The sequence below is a fragment of the Neolamprologus multifasciatus genome, chromosome 23 (genome assembly GCF_963576455.1).
Source record: "Neolamprologus multifasciatus chromosome 23, fNeoMul1.2, whole genome shotgun sequence".
Classification (NCBI taxonomy): domain Eukaryota; kingdom Metazoa; phylum Chordata; class Actinopteri; order Cichliformes; family Cichlidae; genus Neolamprologus; species Neolamprologus multifasciatus.
In genome coordinates, this window is record NC_140460.1 from 29,639,839 (window position 1) to 29,656,893 (window position 17,055).

At 39.3% G+C, this 17,055-nt stretch overlaps 1 protein-coding gene across 4 annotated transcripts in view; it reads left to right on the forward strand.

The window, feature by feature from the left end:
* The window catches only part of LOC146491930 (sodium-driven chloride bicarbonate exchanger-like), a 52,280-nt gene that overhangs the window by 21,520 nt on the left and 13,705 nt on the right, over positions 1 to 17,055 (forward strand). For 3 of the 4 annotated variants that reach the window (XM_085150251.1, XM_085150254.1, XM_085150253.1), the window contains 9 exons: positions 7,513 to 7,656; positions 7,817 to 7,958; positions 8,151 to 8,311; positions 10,675 to 10,863; positions 12,910 to 12,998; positions 13,320 to 13,477; positions 13,637 to 13,724; positions 15,991 to 16,137; positions 16,744 to 16,844. In XM_085150251.1, the coding sequence (XP_085006377.1) occupies positions 7,513 to 7,656; positions 7,817 to 7,958; positions 8,151 to 8,311; positions 10,675 to 10,863; positions 12,910 to 12,998; positions 13,320 to 13,477; positions 13,637 to 13,724; positions 15,991 to 16,137; positions 16,744 to 16,844 (1,219 nt within the window). The remainder of the gene's footprint in view (positions 1 to 7,512; positions 7,657 to 7,816; positions 7,959 to 8,150; positions 8,312 to 10,674; positions 10,864 to 12,909; positions 12,999 to 13,319; positions 13,478 to 13,636; positions 13,725 to 15,990; positions 16,138 to 16,743; positions 16,845 to 17,055) is intronic. The other variant, XM_085150252.1, reaches the window with a different exon arrangement.

Sequence of the window (17,055 nt, forward strand, 5' to 3'; positions counted from 1 at the left end):
ACATAATCATGGCTTTGTTTAATGCAGTGCCGCTTTAGGCTGAGAAGATCATGAGCATCCAATATTGACTTATTAGAGTGTCCCTTACACGCAGAGACTTCTCTAGAGTCTCAGAATCTCTTGAGTATATGATATGCTCTATATGGTGACATAGTCACAGCCTTTGCTGTTGATGAGCATTATTCTGAAAGCTCTAGATTTTTATAGAGTGGTAAATCTCTTCCACTTTTACTTAAGAGAAGCTCAGTTAACTTAATTAGGTGCAAAATGTTCCTCCGGTTATTTCTTTATCACCACTTACTTTTTGTAATCTTTTGTTGCCCGGTCCCAACATTTTTGAGACATGATTGCTGACATTAAATTCAAAATCAGGATGATATAATTTCTCTAACTGTTCAAAGTCAAGGAGAAATTTCGCCACCACCTTCCCCTTTTTCACAAGGGAAACATGGTCTTTTGATAAGCTGATGTCCTCAGTAATCTCTTTCATCGCTCATTAGCTGTTGAGGATGGAGGATTCAGCACTGGGTATCTCCCCTGCAGCTGGATGTGAGATGTCTTCTCAAATGTATGCCTGATCGGTCTCTGTGAGTGGGGAGATCTAGAAGTGTTCGCTGTTGGTGACCACTTGGATGTGGTTGTTATGAGGAAAACTCTGACAACAGGTGCTTCATTGACTGGGTAGGGGGTATTTTCAAGAGAAGGACCATAAATGGCACTTGGCCCGAGTTGCTCCTTCAAACAAATATGTGGAGGACAGTTTTTCTGGCTTTGAGCTATTTCTTGCTGCTTCTGAAAATGTCTTGTTAAGGACGTCAATGCAACAGCAGTGGTGTATATAAACTGTCAGGGAGGCTTTCTCTCGGTGACATTACACAAGTTGGCTCAGAGCCTGATTATGTAGAGCAGCAAACAACTCCTCTCATTAAGTGTGACGCATGTTCCTGGTGTGTTGAACACTGGAGCGGATTTGCTCTCCAGAGGTTCTCTACTCTACAGGGAGTGGTGACTCAATCCCAAAATAGTTTACCAGCTGTGGGACAAGTTTGGTCAGGCGTCCGTAAATCTGTTTGCATCATGCAATGAATTATTTTCTCTAAGAAATGAGGGCGAGGACAAAAAATCTCACCTCACCCATGGCTGAATGTGCTGCTATATGTGTTTCTCCCTTTCAACCTCAGGGAGCAGTGACTGTCTCTGATTTTAATTGTTTCTCATTGACCCAACAGGCCATGGATGACCATCCATGGCCTGTTGGGTCAATGAGAAGCAATGAGCCTGTCTGCTCCACAACCAGCAGTGGCCACTGCCTTTGTGACTCAATCCCAAGAGGGTTGAGGGACTTAGCGTCACAGAGACATAGGCAGGTTTTTCATCCACATCCAATGCAGTTAGTTCTCGGGGCCTGGCATGTGAAAACTTGAATTTGAATGAGTCTGTTCTTCTTCTGTGGGTCATTGAGACCATTCAGAGTGCAACAGCTCTTTCCACATGTTCACTTTATGGTGTGTACCTTAGATATGGTGTTCAGATAGGAACATCATTCCTTATTAGTGCTCAGTTCCAAAGCTGTTATGCTCCCTTCAGGATTTGCTAGATAAGAGAATAGCATTTTCCACTCTTATGATGTATTTGGCTGCAATTTCAGCCTGTCATGTTGGCTTTGGTTCTGCACCAATTGGTCAGAATTCTCTGATAAGGAGGTTTATGAAGGGAGGCCACCAGCTGAGGTCTCCTGCCAAGCCTGTTTTTCCCTTGTGCGATTTACTGACAGTTTTAGAGGCACTTTTAGAGCTGCCTTTTGAGCCTTTAGAATGTCTTTACTTAAAGCAACTTTCACTCGAAACACTCCTATTGCTGTCTAGCTAAAATCTGATGCTTCTGTATCCTATGCCTGCCTTCGTGTCTAAGGATAGGGAGTCTACCTATAGCTGTCCCACACTGGAGCTTTTAACTTTTCATCTCCTGTTTTTTGCTGATGAGAGCCAGACGTGGCTTAATTCACTTTGCAGTGTCTGAGCTTAAAAATGTAACCAGAACTAAAGGGTTTAGGAAAAGCAACAAACTCCTTCCTGGGATCCTTCTTACAGAAGGAATCATGTGTCCCTCCAGTGGTTGCCACTCTGGAGTGCCAGGGACTGCAGCCTCCTGTGTACCTGCATGCACATTACACCAGGAGAATACCAAAGGCTAGGTCACGCACCTTTTTTAAGAGTGTTTCTGTTGGGGACATCCATACAACTGCTAGCTGGGCAACCCCACACACATGATTTAGGTTTTATTGCATTGATGTTACCGCACCCTTGTCACACTTAGCATGTTTACTATTATTAGCTGCATGCTGACTTTAGTCTTGTTGACTTTACTCTGCAATATTCTATATTGCATAAAATTTGGAGCAACACTGAAAGGAGTTCCCAGAAATACTTTATTTCATGTTTGATTAACATTTGATATGAAATTATAGCAAGCAGCTGCTTTAGGAAGTTACTGACATTAGGAATATATTCTGTAAATGTATATTTTACAGAATTTTGAATATAAATATATTTGAAATAATCAGCTATTTTAGCTATTTAAATAGTCTCCAGTTGGCATCAAAAACTGAGATATATATATATATATATATATATAAAGACTATCTCTAATCAAAGAAATATGGAGGCCTTCAAATAAATAATTTTTAAAAACTTTGCAATGTCAACAAGTACAAGAGGTTGCCACACATGACACGAATAAACTGAGAACATAAACTGTACTGCTTCTTCAGAGGCCAAGGCTGTTGTATGATAAGACTGCAAAACCCAGCAAAAGCCAATCAGAATTACTTTTGTCAGTAGTCACGTAATCCTACACATACATGAATACACACCCATGGACTTGAGGATGTGGACGCTAAAACACAGCATGTCACACAGCTGAGTGAATTCAGGCTGAGGCTGACTGAAAGCCAGTGAGATGTGGCAACAGAAGAAAAGAAACATCCTATGACATCAGCAGTAGTTTAGGCCTGGAGGACAAGTGCTATTTTTGTAAAGTCCTTCACTTGTGAGACTTGCTCATGAACTCTAAAGCTCTCTTGCTTTCCTGTTATGTGTTCCTCAGCTTCCTAGGTCCTGTCTGTTCATATATGAAATTTCCTGCATATGCACAGTCATTCTCTCCTCGGCTTCTGACATGCATAATTCAGTCAATGCTGAGAGCAGTTTGCATCTGCAATAGTACATGCTCTGTTAAGAAGATAGCCTAACTACAAATCTATTCTGACCTGTCGTTCATTTTCTCATCGTGTCCTCTGAGATCTAATTTTTTCTCTGGATTCCTATTGGTGCAGGGTGTGTACTCTGAAATGATCTGATGTTACTGTGCTCCTAGATGATTCATCTTTTGTCTTTTCATTGCTTAAATCTGATTAGTATGCTGTGATGAGATTAGGCATGTATCCAAGCAAGTGAAAACAATTCAAGGCAATCACTGGGATATTTTTATCTGAGAAAATATACAATATACAGTTTTTCTGATAATCAATCAGATATGTATAGGAAGTGTATTCACACTTCAACTGTACATTGCAAATATAATAATAAATAATCTTTCCTCCTATATTAAAAAATACACATATCCTGAGGATTTAAAATACTTGAGAGAACTTACTCATGCTAGCATTACTGGGAATTACTTGTACAGTTTTGGGGAATGTGTTGAAATGTATGACTGTGATGCACACAGTTTTCACATGAACACTAATTTCAAATGCATACTTTCACTTTAATTCAGCATGTATAGTGTTACAAACAAAGTGATATATTTAATGGTTGCTAATGATAAATTATTTATGAATGAAATAACCGTTTTTACAGTGGTATGCAAAATGAGTTTGATCTTTTCCTCTAAAGGTGAATGCCAACAAGATTGTTGTTTTTTCAGTAAAGTAGACATGTAAATTTGTACAAAAGTGCTAGTGCCTTTGATGGGTTGATGAAAACAGTATAACCTACCACCTTCCCTTGTGTCATCTTTCTGGTGAGAAAAAAATGACTTAAAGTGATGCTCCTTTGACGCACCCTATTTTGTGGCTCCCTAGCATCAAATTTCATGGGGTATATCCATTTGGTGTCACATTATGCCAGACAATGTGGCGCCTCATACGGTGGTGAAGCCAGATAAAGAGAACAGCGTGTGCAGAAGTATTGTCTGTGTCCGGACACAGAGCTGAGAGCCGGCAGGAAGGCAGCAGCGGCCAGGCAGCTCGATTGCAATAAAAGAGGAGAAAGTCATCTCGCATTATCTTCTCACTGACCCTGCGGATGCGCACGTACATACACATGGACATTAGAAAAAGGCCTTTGTGCTACATTGTACAATATCCTTTCACAATCTCCCTTTCATTATCTGTTCTGTATTTATTTGATGAAAGTAAGTAATTACAAAGATATTATAATGTCAAAATCATTTTAACTTGTGCAAAGATGGCCAAAGGCCCTATAGGTAGTAGTTCATTAAATAATGTCTTTGTGGTTTTTATCTAACAGACAGTGGGATTTACTTCTCTATATTACTGGGCAAGTTGACCATTGTTATTTTTATTTATGTACAAGCTACAAGCTATGATAGCTTGTTTTTTTTTTCTAGACCTGTTTTTGAAATATGATATAATAATATAATTTTGTTTATTAAACCAGCATTTGTGAGAGTTAAAAATATGCCAGTATGGGTTCTTTTTATATGCATAAAAATAGGCTAAAGTCTAAACTCAACACTGCAATTCTATATGTGATTTACTTCTACTTGGGAATGAAAGGTCTATAAGTTGAATTAGATGATGTGCATTGGCATATTTACCGTAACCAATGTACTCATTCAGCTGATGTCCTAACACCTGTAGCAACGTGTTCACCTGCAGAAAAAGGTTTAGGTAAAATAATATTTACAAGTTTTCCACAAAGTTTAGGCAAGGCAAGTTTATTTGTATAGCACAATTCAACAACAAGGTGATTCAAAGTGCTTTACAGAGACATTAGAAACAAAAACAAATAAAAAGCATCATTTAAAATTGATTAAAACAAGCAAACAAACAAACTAACTAATTAACAAACAAACAAACAAACAAAACAGTATATAAAATCAAAACAGATAAAATCAGAACAGTAGATAAAATCAGTAGTTAAAATGTAAGTTTTGAAATATAAGCTTAAGTGTGGATTTGGTGCTTTATTTAAATGCAGCTGAGAACAGGTGAGTCTTCAACCTGGATTTAAATAAACTGAGTGTTTCAGCTGATCTGAGGCTTTCTGGGAGTTTGTTCCAGATATAAGGAGCATAAAAGCTGAATGCAGCTTCTCCGTGTCTGGTTCTGACTCTGGGAACTGATAGAAAACTGGATCCAGATGACCTGAGGGATCTGGAAGGTTCATACTGGATCAGGAGGTCACTGATGTATTTTGGTCCTAAACCATTCAGAGCTTTAAAGTCTATCCTCTGACGGACAGGCAGCCAGTGTAAAGACCTCAGAGCTGGACTGATGTGGTCCACTTTTTTGGTCTTAGTGAGGACTCGAGCAGCAGAGTTCTGAATGAGCTGTAGTTGTCTGACTGATTTTTTAGGTAGACCTGTAAAGATGCTGTTACAGTAATCATGCCTACTAAAGATGAATGCATGGACTAGTTTTTCCAGGTCCTGTTGGGACATCAGATCTTTTATCCTTGATATATTCTTGAGGTGATAGTAAGCTGACTTTGTTATTGTCTTAATGTGTTTTTCTAAGTTTAGGTCTGCATCCATCACTACACCCACATTTCTTGCCTGGTTTGTGGTTTTTAGGTGTATAGACTGAAGTTCTCTGGTGACCTGTAATCGTTTTTCTTTGGCGCCAAAGACTATTACCTCAGTTTTGTTTTTGTTTAGCTGGAGAAAATTGTGGCACAACCAGTCATTAATTTCCTCAATGCATTTACCAAGAGCCTGTACAGGGCCTTGGTCTCCAGTTCTCCAGTCGTTTGAGTAATATGTTGTGGTCAACTGTATCAAATGCTGCACTGAGATCCAGTAAAACTAAGACTGACATTTTTCCACTGTCTGTATTCAGACATATGTCATTGAACACTTTGGTCAGAGCGGTTTCAGTGCTGTGGTTCTGTCTAAAACCTGACTGGAAGGCATCATAGCAGTTATTCTGTTTTAAGAAGTAATTGAGCTGTTGAGAAACTGCTTTTTCAATGATCTTACTTAAAAATGGGAGATTTGAGATCGGCCTGTAGTTGTTCATTTGTATCTTGTCAAGATTGTCCTTTTTCAGTATAGGTTTAATTACAGCAGTTTTTAGTGGTTCTGGAAACACACATGACATTAAAGAAAAGCTGACGATCTGTAACAGGTCTGACTCTAAAGTCTTTGAGACCTTTTTGAAAAAACTTGTTGGCAGGACATCTAAACAGCAAGAGGAGGAGTTCAGTTGACCTGAGATGTCCTCCAGGTCTTTGCTGTTAATCGGGTGAAACTGTTTCATGGTGTTTAAACTGTTTTTCGGTGGACACAGTACATATCCTGAATCTGCTGTTGATGTACCAATTGCTTGTCTAATCTTTTGGATTTTTTCTGTGAAGAATTTGGCAAAGTCATTGCAGGCCGTGGTCGAATGAGCTCAGCTGCCACTGACACAGGAGGGTTTCTTAGCCTGTCAACTGTAGAAAATAAGACCGGAGCATTATGACTGTTTTTGGTGATGATGTCAGAGAAGTAGGACCTTCTTGCACTCCTCAGTTGTAAATTATAATTGTGAAGTTTCTCTTTATAGATGTCGTAATGAAGCTGGAGGCTTGTTTTTCTCCATCTGCGCTCAGCTTTCCTACACTCTCTTTTTTCATTTTTCACCAGTGTGGAGTTTCTCCACACTGGTGCTTTACAGCAAAAGCTTTACAGCAAATGACTCAAAATACAGTGGCTAAAGGCTAAAGGATGTTTTCTTTTCACTGGAGTACCACAAGGATTGGTGCTCAGTCCCATTTTCTTTGTATTCTACACCAGGTCTTTTGGTTTATTTATCTGTATGGGTGACCTCTGTCACAGTTATCATGCTAATGATATTAGCTTTATTTCCACAGGAGGTACGTACCCCCAGTTGTGCCAGGGATCTAACAACATTGATAAAATTTCTGCCACGTTTAAACTATATAATAATTAGTTTACCCAGATGGTAAAAGTGTTTGGTTAGGCAGTTATAGAGTAATGTAAGACTGCACAATGTTTTATTTTGCATTTTGATTGTGAAAAGATAATACAGATTGTACATTAAAAAATTAATAACATTCACTGAAATAATCAGGACATTTCCTGATAAATAAAAGTGTCTCTAAGAATTTAACTTTTGGGCTTTTACTGAGCTACTTCTTAATCTTGCCACATCCCACATTGGCAGTATTCCTGCGTATGAGTCACTGGTTAGTGACTCACCGATTAGGTCTGTAAAATTTTAGATCAATGACACAGCTTCATCTTTTTCCATCTTTTCTCAAGGTCACCGCACTCTCTACATTGGGGTTCACGTTCCTCTAGGCAGGAGGTCGCACCGACGACATCGTCACCATGGACACAGACACAGGAAGAGGTCCAAAGAGAGGGATTCCACAGCTGAGGATGGAAGAGAATCCCCATCACACAGTAGGTTTTGGTTCTAAAATGCTGATTTAGGTTACACATTTTTACAGAACCTGGGTTATGTGCTTCTAATCCATGTCTTCCAGTGGGATTCAAATTCTTAATTTCTTTGGCTTTTTTCTTCTTTTCTGTGCTTGTCTTCCACCTATCAAACTTGCTGCAGCAGACACACCAGCTCAGAGGGTGCAGTTTCTGTTGGGGACTGAGGATGGCGATGAGGAACACATCCCCCACGCCCTGTTCACTGAGCTGGACGAAATCTGCCTCAGGGAGGGTGAGGATGCTGAATGGAAGGAGACAGCAAGGTACGCCTTTGTATTTTTTCTCCCCTGTTGTGCTTGAGACTTTGAATTGTTTCTATCTAAATAAAAGTTTATTAAATGCTGTGGCCAGACGACTATGAGTTAGCAATGTGATAAAACATAATGTACACATCAAAACTAAAAGGAAAATACAAGGCAAAATCGAGGATTTTTTTTGTTTTCTTTTGGTTGCAGGTGGCTTAAGTTTGAGGAAGACGTTGAGGATGGTGGTGAGCGGTGGAGTAAACCCTATGTAGCCACTCTGTCTCTACACAGTCTCTTTGAACTTCGCAGCTGCATCATGAATGGCACTGTGATGCTGGATATGAGGGCAAACTCACTGGAAGAGATTGCAGGTAAACACTAGATGAATTGATTTTTAAAAGGGTTTATGCGACCTTCCTGGCACAAAAACATGCAGCAGGCACATTTGTTCAAAATCTACATAATAAAAAAAACAACCCCAGCTAAAACCTCATCTTTAGACTCGTGTTTGGTTAACTTTTTGTTTTTATGTTGGCTTTTGTTGTGAAGCTCTTCGTGGTGTTTCTCTTGAAAGCTTCTTGGCTCAAGTACTTAATATACTCGAGCCAGTGTCAAGCTCTATTTTGGACCACACTTTGTCAGTCTCTGGTACAACAGTTTTCTCATGTTCCTTCTGTCTGATGTTGCTTGTCAGTTGGGATTTCCACACAGTTGCCCTCTTCTGCTCCTTGACAGCCACCTCTGTGTCTGGTTGCTGGTTCCTGTCTGGAAGTCCCACAGGAACTTTGTGCTGGTGTTCTCAGCCACTTTTGATGGCATGTCCCATTGGGACATGGGGATTTCTAATCCATATGCAGCAAAGATGTTCCTGTACAATATCCCAGTGACTTGGTTATGCCTCTCAGTATATGCTGTCCCAGCTTGCATATTACTTCCTGCTACTATGCCTGCACAGACTTCTGCTTCTGTGCTGTGCTTCATGCTAGCCTTTTCCATCCACCAATAGAATGTCTTGATGTCAGCCACTGCCACTATCCATGATTAAGTACCAAATCCACCCTTTCCTGATCCAGATGCTCCACATGCTCTAGGCTTAGCCTCACTTGCTCTTCTGACTGTCCCTCGTTTCAGAATTGTGTACCAAAGCTTTTGTTGCTCCACACCTCTCTGAAACTTACTACCACTTTACCTCTGTCAGCTAAACTCTATTACATAATTTAAATCTAATATCATAACCCACCTGTTCACAGCATATCAAATGTATTTTTTTTTAGCTGTTAATTGTGAAGACCAGTATAGTCTGTTCATTTGCTAAAGCACAGAGATCCAAAGTGTAATTAAATAAATATTGTCTTCTTTGAATGATTGTAGAAAAAAAAATGAAACCAAGAAAGAGACTATTGAGTGAGCTCCATTGATTCATATCAACAGAGAGAGCGGTGCACTGAGCTGCAAATTCATTAAATCATCTCAATAGAAACCGCCTGCTTGACTTGATCCTCACTCTAACAGTTTACCCACATTGTGCGCAAACAGAATGAAGGAGTATTTATACTGTACAATACTTGACTAGCTGGCACGTTCCATTTCACATTGACCATCACCTTTAAATCTACAGTAACCAAACACATCACAGTTCAGAGGTTACTCAGGATGAAGGATGAAGAAACTTTCCTTAATTTTAATTGTAGCCTATACTGCTGTAGATGCCATATGTTGTAATATAATGTTCATTCAGTGGTTTGACGTTTTGATGATCTGTTGATCTCATTCTCTTTGGGATATTTACACCAGCAGCACTACTCTGTTTTGGTCCTGGCAGATGGCCGCCCCTCCCTGAGCCTGGTTCTGCCGGAGGTTTCTTTCTATTTAAAAGGGAGTTTTTCCTTCCCACTGTTGCCAAAGTGCTTGCTCATAGGGGGTCATATTATTGTTGGGTTAATGTGTGTATTATTGTGGGGTCTACCACAACGACAAAGTGCTGCTGACGTTGTGAATTGACGCTGTATAAATAAAATTGAATGGAATTTTAGGATTTTTTCTACATTGATAAGATCATTGATTTGAGATTAGGAAATGGATTGTCTTCTTTTCAACCAACCAGATGCCAGGTTGCTGTATAACCATGATATGACCTCCAATTGAGTTTAAGTTGTTGTGTAGCAATTACACTCTTGTTTTTAGCAGGCCTGCATGGTACAGCTCCTCACTGTAGTCTGCTTACTGATCCAACTCTCAGTTCTCTCAAATTATTTTAATTTCTATTTGCCATTGGCTTTTATACATTTTATTTTGCAACTGCTTATTAATTTGTGATCTTTGCATCATTTCCTGTTTTTGTATATTAAGGTTAGGGTCTCTTAATTATTAAAATCACTGATTTAATGGGTTTTATTGGGGTGGAGTCCAGGTTAGCATGCACCATAATATGCCAGAAGAAGTTCATCCACAAGGACAATACAGAGGACCATTTGATCTGCTTCAAACTGTGTTTTAGATTTAGAGGTCTTCAAACTGAATGCTTTATCTGATTGTGGTAAAGACTGTTCTGCTGCACAAATCTATTGTATGTAACCTGGTTTGGTGCGATTAAATCAGGTCATTTTTTGTTGGAATAATCAGCTTAGTATTGCTGGCTGCCACGCAGCACCGGACACCAGCAGCCTTTGTGAATTCAACCATTTTAAGGGGTATTGCATTAAACACAATGGCGTTTGTGTGTTTTCTTCCCTAGACATGGTTCTAGATCAGTATGAGGCATCTGGCCCTGTAGGTGAAGATGCCAGGAGAAAGATCCGTGAGGCTCTTCTCAAACAACACCATCACCAAAACCACAAAAAACTGGCCAACCGCATCCCTATTGTACGCTCCTTTGCTGATATTGGCAAGAAGCAGTCTGAGCCTCACTCCATGGACAAGAATGGTGAGCACAGAACATGTACAGGACACCCACACATACACCTGTCTGTAGATGAGACTGCAAGCTTTTCTGTACTCTGTAATGTCCTCAGCTACTCACGTGTTGATGTTGTAAACAAATATATGCAGTATGTTTCTGTTTAATGCTATTATCCTTTGCATGACGATCCAATAATGATCCATCTCGACATGCTGTTTTACTGCTGTTTGATATCTCATTTTCTCCTCTTGTTTGTGTTTCTCCATGTTTGTGTATGTCTTTCTTCCTGTCTGCTGTATTTTGCATGCACGTGTGCATGCGTATATTTAACTTACTCAGTAAACGGCCTCTGTTATCACACTTTAAAATCTCCTAAATGTTCACCTGAAAAAACACTCCTGACGAGCACTTCACCCAGAAAGGCCTTTTCTTATAGGGCTTGTAGGCAGCGTGTTTCTTGTGTGTTATGCTTGTCCACTCCTTCTTCACCTTTGAGCTCCAGCAGGGGCTTTGATCACATGACTCCAGACATGGTCTTTGGTGAAAACAAAACCACATGTCTTAGTGTCCTTTAGGCAGTTGCACAAGGCTACTGCCCCATCTCACTGGAAGACACAGATCAGGAAATCTGCACGGGCAACAAGAGATCCTGTAGGCTGATTATAAAGTCTGTAGACAGTAGTAGTAGTATAAAAAGAACGTGCTAAGGATAGGAGAGTAACATTGTGATTGGTTGGATATGGCTGGTTAATAATCATGACAAAAAAGAAAAGCTCAACATTCTTCAGTTCAAGCAGTTTTCTCCCTGTGCAAGGCTCACTGTCAAAATGTTCTTCCAGCTTTTCTACTGTTGAGGCTTCAAAGTGAAGCAATATAAAGAGTTGAAATGTTTTCGTTGTTGCGTTTTGTGAGTTTTTCCACATCCGGGAAATAGACTTAATTGAACTGCAGAATCACAAAAGTTTCTATAATACTCTCCCCTCCTTGTCACTGTCATCTTTATGTTTCTTAAACAGAAACCATAAGATCTTGTAGAGCAACTCTAAAAAACAGTCAGTAATGACTAACTGCAGTACCTGCTCACTAGTCTTTATTTTGCTGCTTTTGGGGATCAGCTTTTATAAAGAAATATTTGAACATTTCTTTATAAAAGCTGGGAAATACACATGTGCTCCTTTTTGGCAACTGAATAAAACACGGACACTGCTTTTGAATAAATGATATGCTAAAATGATTCCTTTAAAGGAGGAGTTCAGCATAATATCATTGTTACTTCTGTCTGTTAAAAATGAGTCCAAAGCCCACAGGCTGTTATCTTCCCTTGTCGGAAAGGCTGGAAACAGTGAAACAACTTGGATTATAAATGTTACAAATTAATCTGTTAATTGTAGATTAAATAAATAATGTATAGCGCATTAATCGGTGGGCTTTATCAAAATGTAGTGATGGGAGTGTTGTAGGCCAGGAGCCAGCTGTAAGCCACACTAGTTTCCATATTAAAGCTACAGTTTCTTAGCTATAGTGTCGTATCGAACAGATATACATTTCATTGCTGGAACTCCTTTAAAAGCAGCACCATAGCACACTCTCTTAAAGAGTTGACATTCTGAGCAAGGCATATTTTTAGCTTTTTTCTTTAACTGTTTTCATTAACGCCCACAGTTGCAAGGTGAAATCTTTGACTTAAATAAAACAAAATGAATAAGGTGCTTTAAATGAGCACTGGTTAACTGATGCACATAAATCTGAACTGGAAGTTAAAGATTGCACCTTATTTTAAACTCTCTTTAAATGGTCTAGCAACAATTTATATATTGAGCTTTAACTCACCAGGTACACTCTGAAAATGGGTACAGTATTATTTGTTTCATCACTGGGGCTAAACCTTTTGTCCTCAATAAAGACTCAGCACCTACAACAAAAGGGACCAGTGCTGTAACCCCTTTTCAGAGAATGTAACTGTACCCTGTAGTCACTCCCTGGAAATCTCTGTCTTTGTGTGGGAAAGAGGTATTGGGATAGGATGAGCCCCTGTGAAAACTGATGTTGGTTTCCTGCTCTACCTGACAGGGCAAACAGTCTCACCTCAGTCCCAGCCAGCCAACAATGAGGGCAAACAGGACGTCAGCCGAGAAAACAGCACTGTTGACTTCAGCAAGGTTAGCTACCAGACCCACCACTGATCATGCTGTTTATCTACGGGCATTGATAGCTGGACACATAAGTAGTGCTGTATATTTAACCAAGCCTGGGTTACATATGAAATCACAACCTTCTTACCCTGGGAAACTGAGTGGAATTTAACAGGAGTACTTCTTTCTTCTCAGAGCCTGATTCTTGCTGTGTTGTTGATTCTCATTTATAAGACGTTCAGTACGACTGCATATACATCACTGTGTTTTTTCCTTAAAAAAAAGTAAAGCAGACCAATAAACATTTTTACTTTAGAATAATGTGGTGGTTTTCTTTTTCTTTTACAGATTGACCTCCACTTCATGAAGAAAATCCCACCTGGTGCTGAGGCATCCAATGTGCTGGTAGGGGAGCTGGAATTCCTAGAGCGCCCTGTGGTGGCCTTTGTCCGCCTAGCTCCTGCTGTACTGCTAAATGGCCTGGCTGAAGTTCCCATCACCACCAGGTAATAAACAAATTGTTGGCAAAGCCCTTAACTTGCCTCTGTCTCCTTCTTCCTTTATTCTGTGTGAAGGCTGGATAGATGAGCCGGTTAACCTTTGAATTTCTCATTAAAAAAGGATTTGACTTTTACCAAAAACCTTTTGTTCTTTGTCTTGTGCAGGTTTCTTTTCATCTTGCTTGGCCCTCTGGGGAAAGGTCCACAGTATCATGAAATCGGCCGGTCTATTGCTACACTGATGACTGATGAGGTGAGGCAAGAATCTGAAGGAAGTAGCAGGTGTTTAATGCTGTGTTTTAGGATATTTTTCCTCTTGCAGTGATTCTAGGCACAGTGAGATAAAACGCAAAAAAAGCTTTCTAGATTAAAGTGGAATTGCTTGTGTATGTGAAGTAATGTTTAATTTAATTATCATAAACATTATCTCCTTAGTTGATCAAATACAGTAGAGTAGGAACGCAAACTGCAATCAGGATAGTCCCAATTCTAAAAAGTTGGAATATTATGTAAAATGCAAATAAAAACAGAATGAAATGGTTTACAAATCTCATGAACCAATTTTTATTTTTTACAGTTAAAAAAATAGAAAACAAAAATTGCATAAACTACAACATTTTAACATCTTACTCTTTAATGAAAAATATTAGCTCATTTTTGATTGATATAAACAATACTGATGCGGTTCAGTTATAATACACTACCAGTAGAGGTAAAAACTAAAGACTACAGAATCAATTATTGTTTATTACTCATTTTTAAAGGCTTATCTTTGATACTGTGGTTTGATGCAATTATTACTTTGACCACAATAAGACTGAGTTAGAAATATTTGGAATATAGTATTTTTGATTTTGATGAAACACTTGGGCAGCAAAACCATCACTGTGCACACACTCACATACACACCAATGTATGCAAGAAGTGTCCCACTCATTAACTAATTTGTCAACCAAAGCAGTGTTCACAGTCCTAATTATAGCTTCTGTCAGCCCTGGCAGTGGTCAGTGAAAGAGCCGGTGAGCCACCTCCTCTAATTATCTTTCCAAATGCAGCGGTACAGGCTTCCGACAGTGCTGCCACTCCTATGAGTGTATTGGCCACAGTCAGCAGCAGCTCACTAAACAGAGCATGCTGCTGCATCTTACAAGCTCAGCCATTCTCTGTGAATCAAATTGGACGACTTATTGCAATTCCCACAGTAACTGATTTGAAAAAGGGTTACTTTTTATTTTGTTACACCATGTTATTTAAATGTGCTTCTCGGATGAGAGGTGAAACGTCTTCAAGCAACTTAAAGAAGTCCAGACGTTTTTCTTTGCAAACTCCTTTGACAACAAGTTCTAATGGTTCAGGTCTCAGACAATTCTTTGAAGAGTCTGATGTACATCAAAAATGTGTAAGTTCAGCCAGACTGAGGAAAAATGGCTGTGTGTTCTAAAACTTCAATTCGTCTAAACTGTATTGTGAGCATTTTGTGGGAAGCTTTATTCCAAACATTTTTTGTAACATTTTACAAATATGTTTATAATACACACATTTGTCTTTTGTATTTAGCTGTCATACTGTCATGCCTTTTAAGTCAAGGAATCACATATTTGATGGGCTGAGGCTCATCACTCTGTAGGAGAAGCTTTTTACATGGATAATTTTACAAAAGCATCCATCCATCCATCCATCCATCCATTTTCTAGAAAATCATGCATTGCAAGTTTAAGATGTCAAGATTAAAGTCATTGGAATGGAAAGTATTAACTAAAGCATCTTAAAGTTGTTCTCAGTAATGGAGTAAGTGTATTTTTCCAAATCTGCCTTAACACATACCATGATCCTTGGGTGGTTTCTTAGTTATTCTGGGTCAAATACTCACATTTGTATCCTGAACCTAGAAAAATCAACGTGAGATTTGCTTTCTGTTCTTATACGTGATATTAGTGTAGCTCGGGGAGTTGAGAAGCTTCAATAAATAAAGCCCAACTACCCACTTCAGGGTTGCTTTTTTATACCTGAGCCTGACCTTTGACTTATGTCAAAAAAGCAAGGAAAAACATCAACAACAAAAAGCCTTTGGGAATCAGTAAAGTATGACATGAAAATCTCGACAGGAGATTTCCCACAGTGTAGCTATGAGCTAATGTTACATGCCATCATCTGAGCCAGATGTTGTCTCTTTTTCCCCCCTTGTCTGTTGGCAGCAGTCCTTTGGGATGCATGAAAACAGAAGGCAGAGATGTTAACCTACATCATATATGGAAATGGATTGAATGTGTCACTATGATTTGCTTTCGTGCCAGTGCAAGCAAGAATTATACTGTTTTTCATATATTCTTTGGATAAAAAAAATAAACATTAGACAACAGAAATTGGAGCATGAATGTGTCTTATTCCTCTGTAGATTCACTTTGGATGCTGTTGTTGTGAATGAAGTTAGGTTATAAATAATAATTTGCTGACTGTATGGCTGGTATGCTATATGAGTTTACATTTCATTAGGTTATATTTAATCTGCCTCTTCGCAGATTTTCCATGATGTTGCTTACAAGGCCAAAGACAGGAATGACTTGGTGGCAGGCATTGACGAGTTTCTGGATCAGGTGACAGTGTTACCCCCAGGAGAGTGGGACCCCTCCATCAGAATAGAGCCCCCCAAAAATGTGCCCTCCCAGGTAAACAGTGAGTAAAAAAGACCGTTTTTTGGGACTTTAATCCGAGCACCTATGCAGTGTTTTAAAGTCTGTTTGCACATAATAATTTTTTTTTTCACAAATATCCGTGAGTCCCTTCTGTGACCTACTGCCTGACAAGAATTTTTAAACATCTGTGTTCTCCTCTAATCTCTACTGTGTTGTACTCTGCGCTTTGATGCGACTCCCCAGGGTTCTGTTCTCAATCCTCTCCAAAGCATTAGTTATTTCCCTTCATTAGGTAGGCATTAGTATTCTGGTCTACTCTGAAAAGAGAGAGGCCATCTTGAAGGGAAATTTTTTAGTCATACAGAAGAAACATTTTGAAAAAATACAGATGTTGTTTCAGGTATTGTTTTCCATTTCTCTTTTATCATTAGGCTCCTGCAGTGGATTAATGACAGACCACTGAGCAATTAGATTGTTATACTGATGAGCTCAGAATAGGATCCATAAGAATTTAATCATTTGACTTTTTAAAATTATATTGTACCAAATGCAGTCTATTTGGTGGAGATTTGATTCCATCTAAGAGTTATAGTGATGTGGGCAGCAGACAGCTGACTGACAGTGATCTTAAACACACAGGAAAAGCGGAAGATTCCCCCAGTTCCCAATGGAGTGACAGATCTTGGAGAGTCTGGGGAGCACGGAGGGCATGGTGGCCCAGAGCTCCAGCGCACTGGGAAGTAAGTGTCAGAGAGAAAGATCATGATTTGCTGTGTTTTGAGAGCCCTGATCTCTCAAAACTCCTTTTTGTGCCTGGAACCTTCCTGTCGCCTGTGAGCCTCCTTCAGTCCTCAAACTGTACATTTAGTTCTCTTAAGAGGCAGTGCCCTACTTGCCTATTATTGCTCATACATCAATTCCACACTGAGACCTTTTGTTTAGGTTGTAATT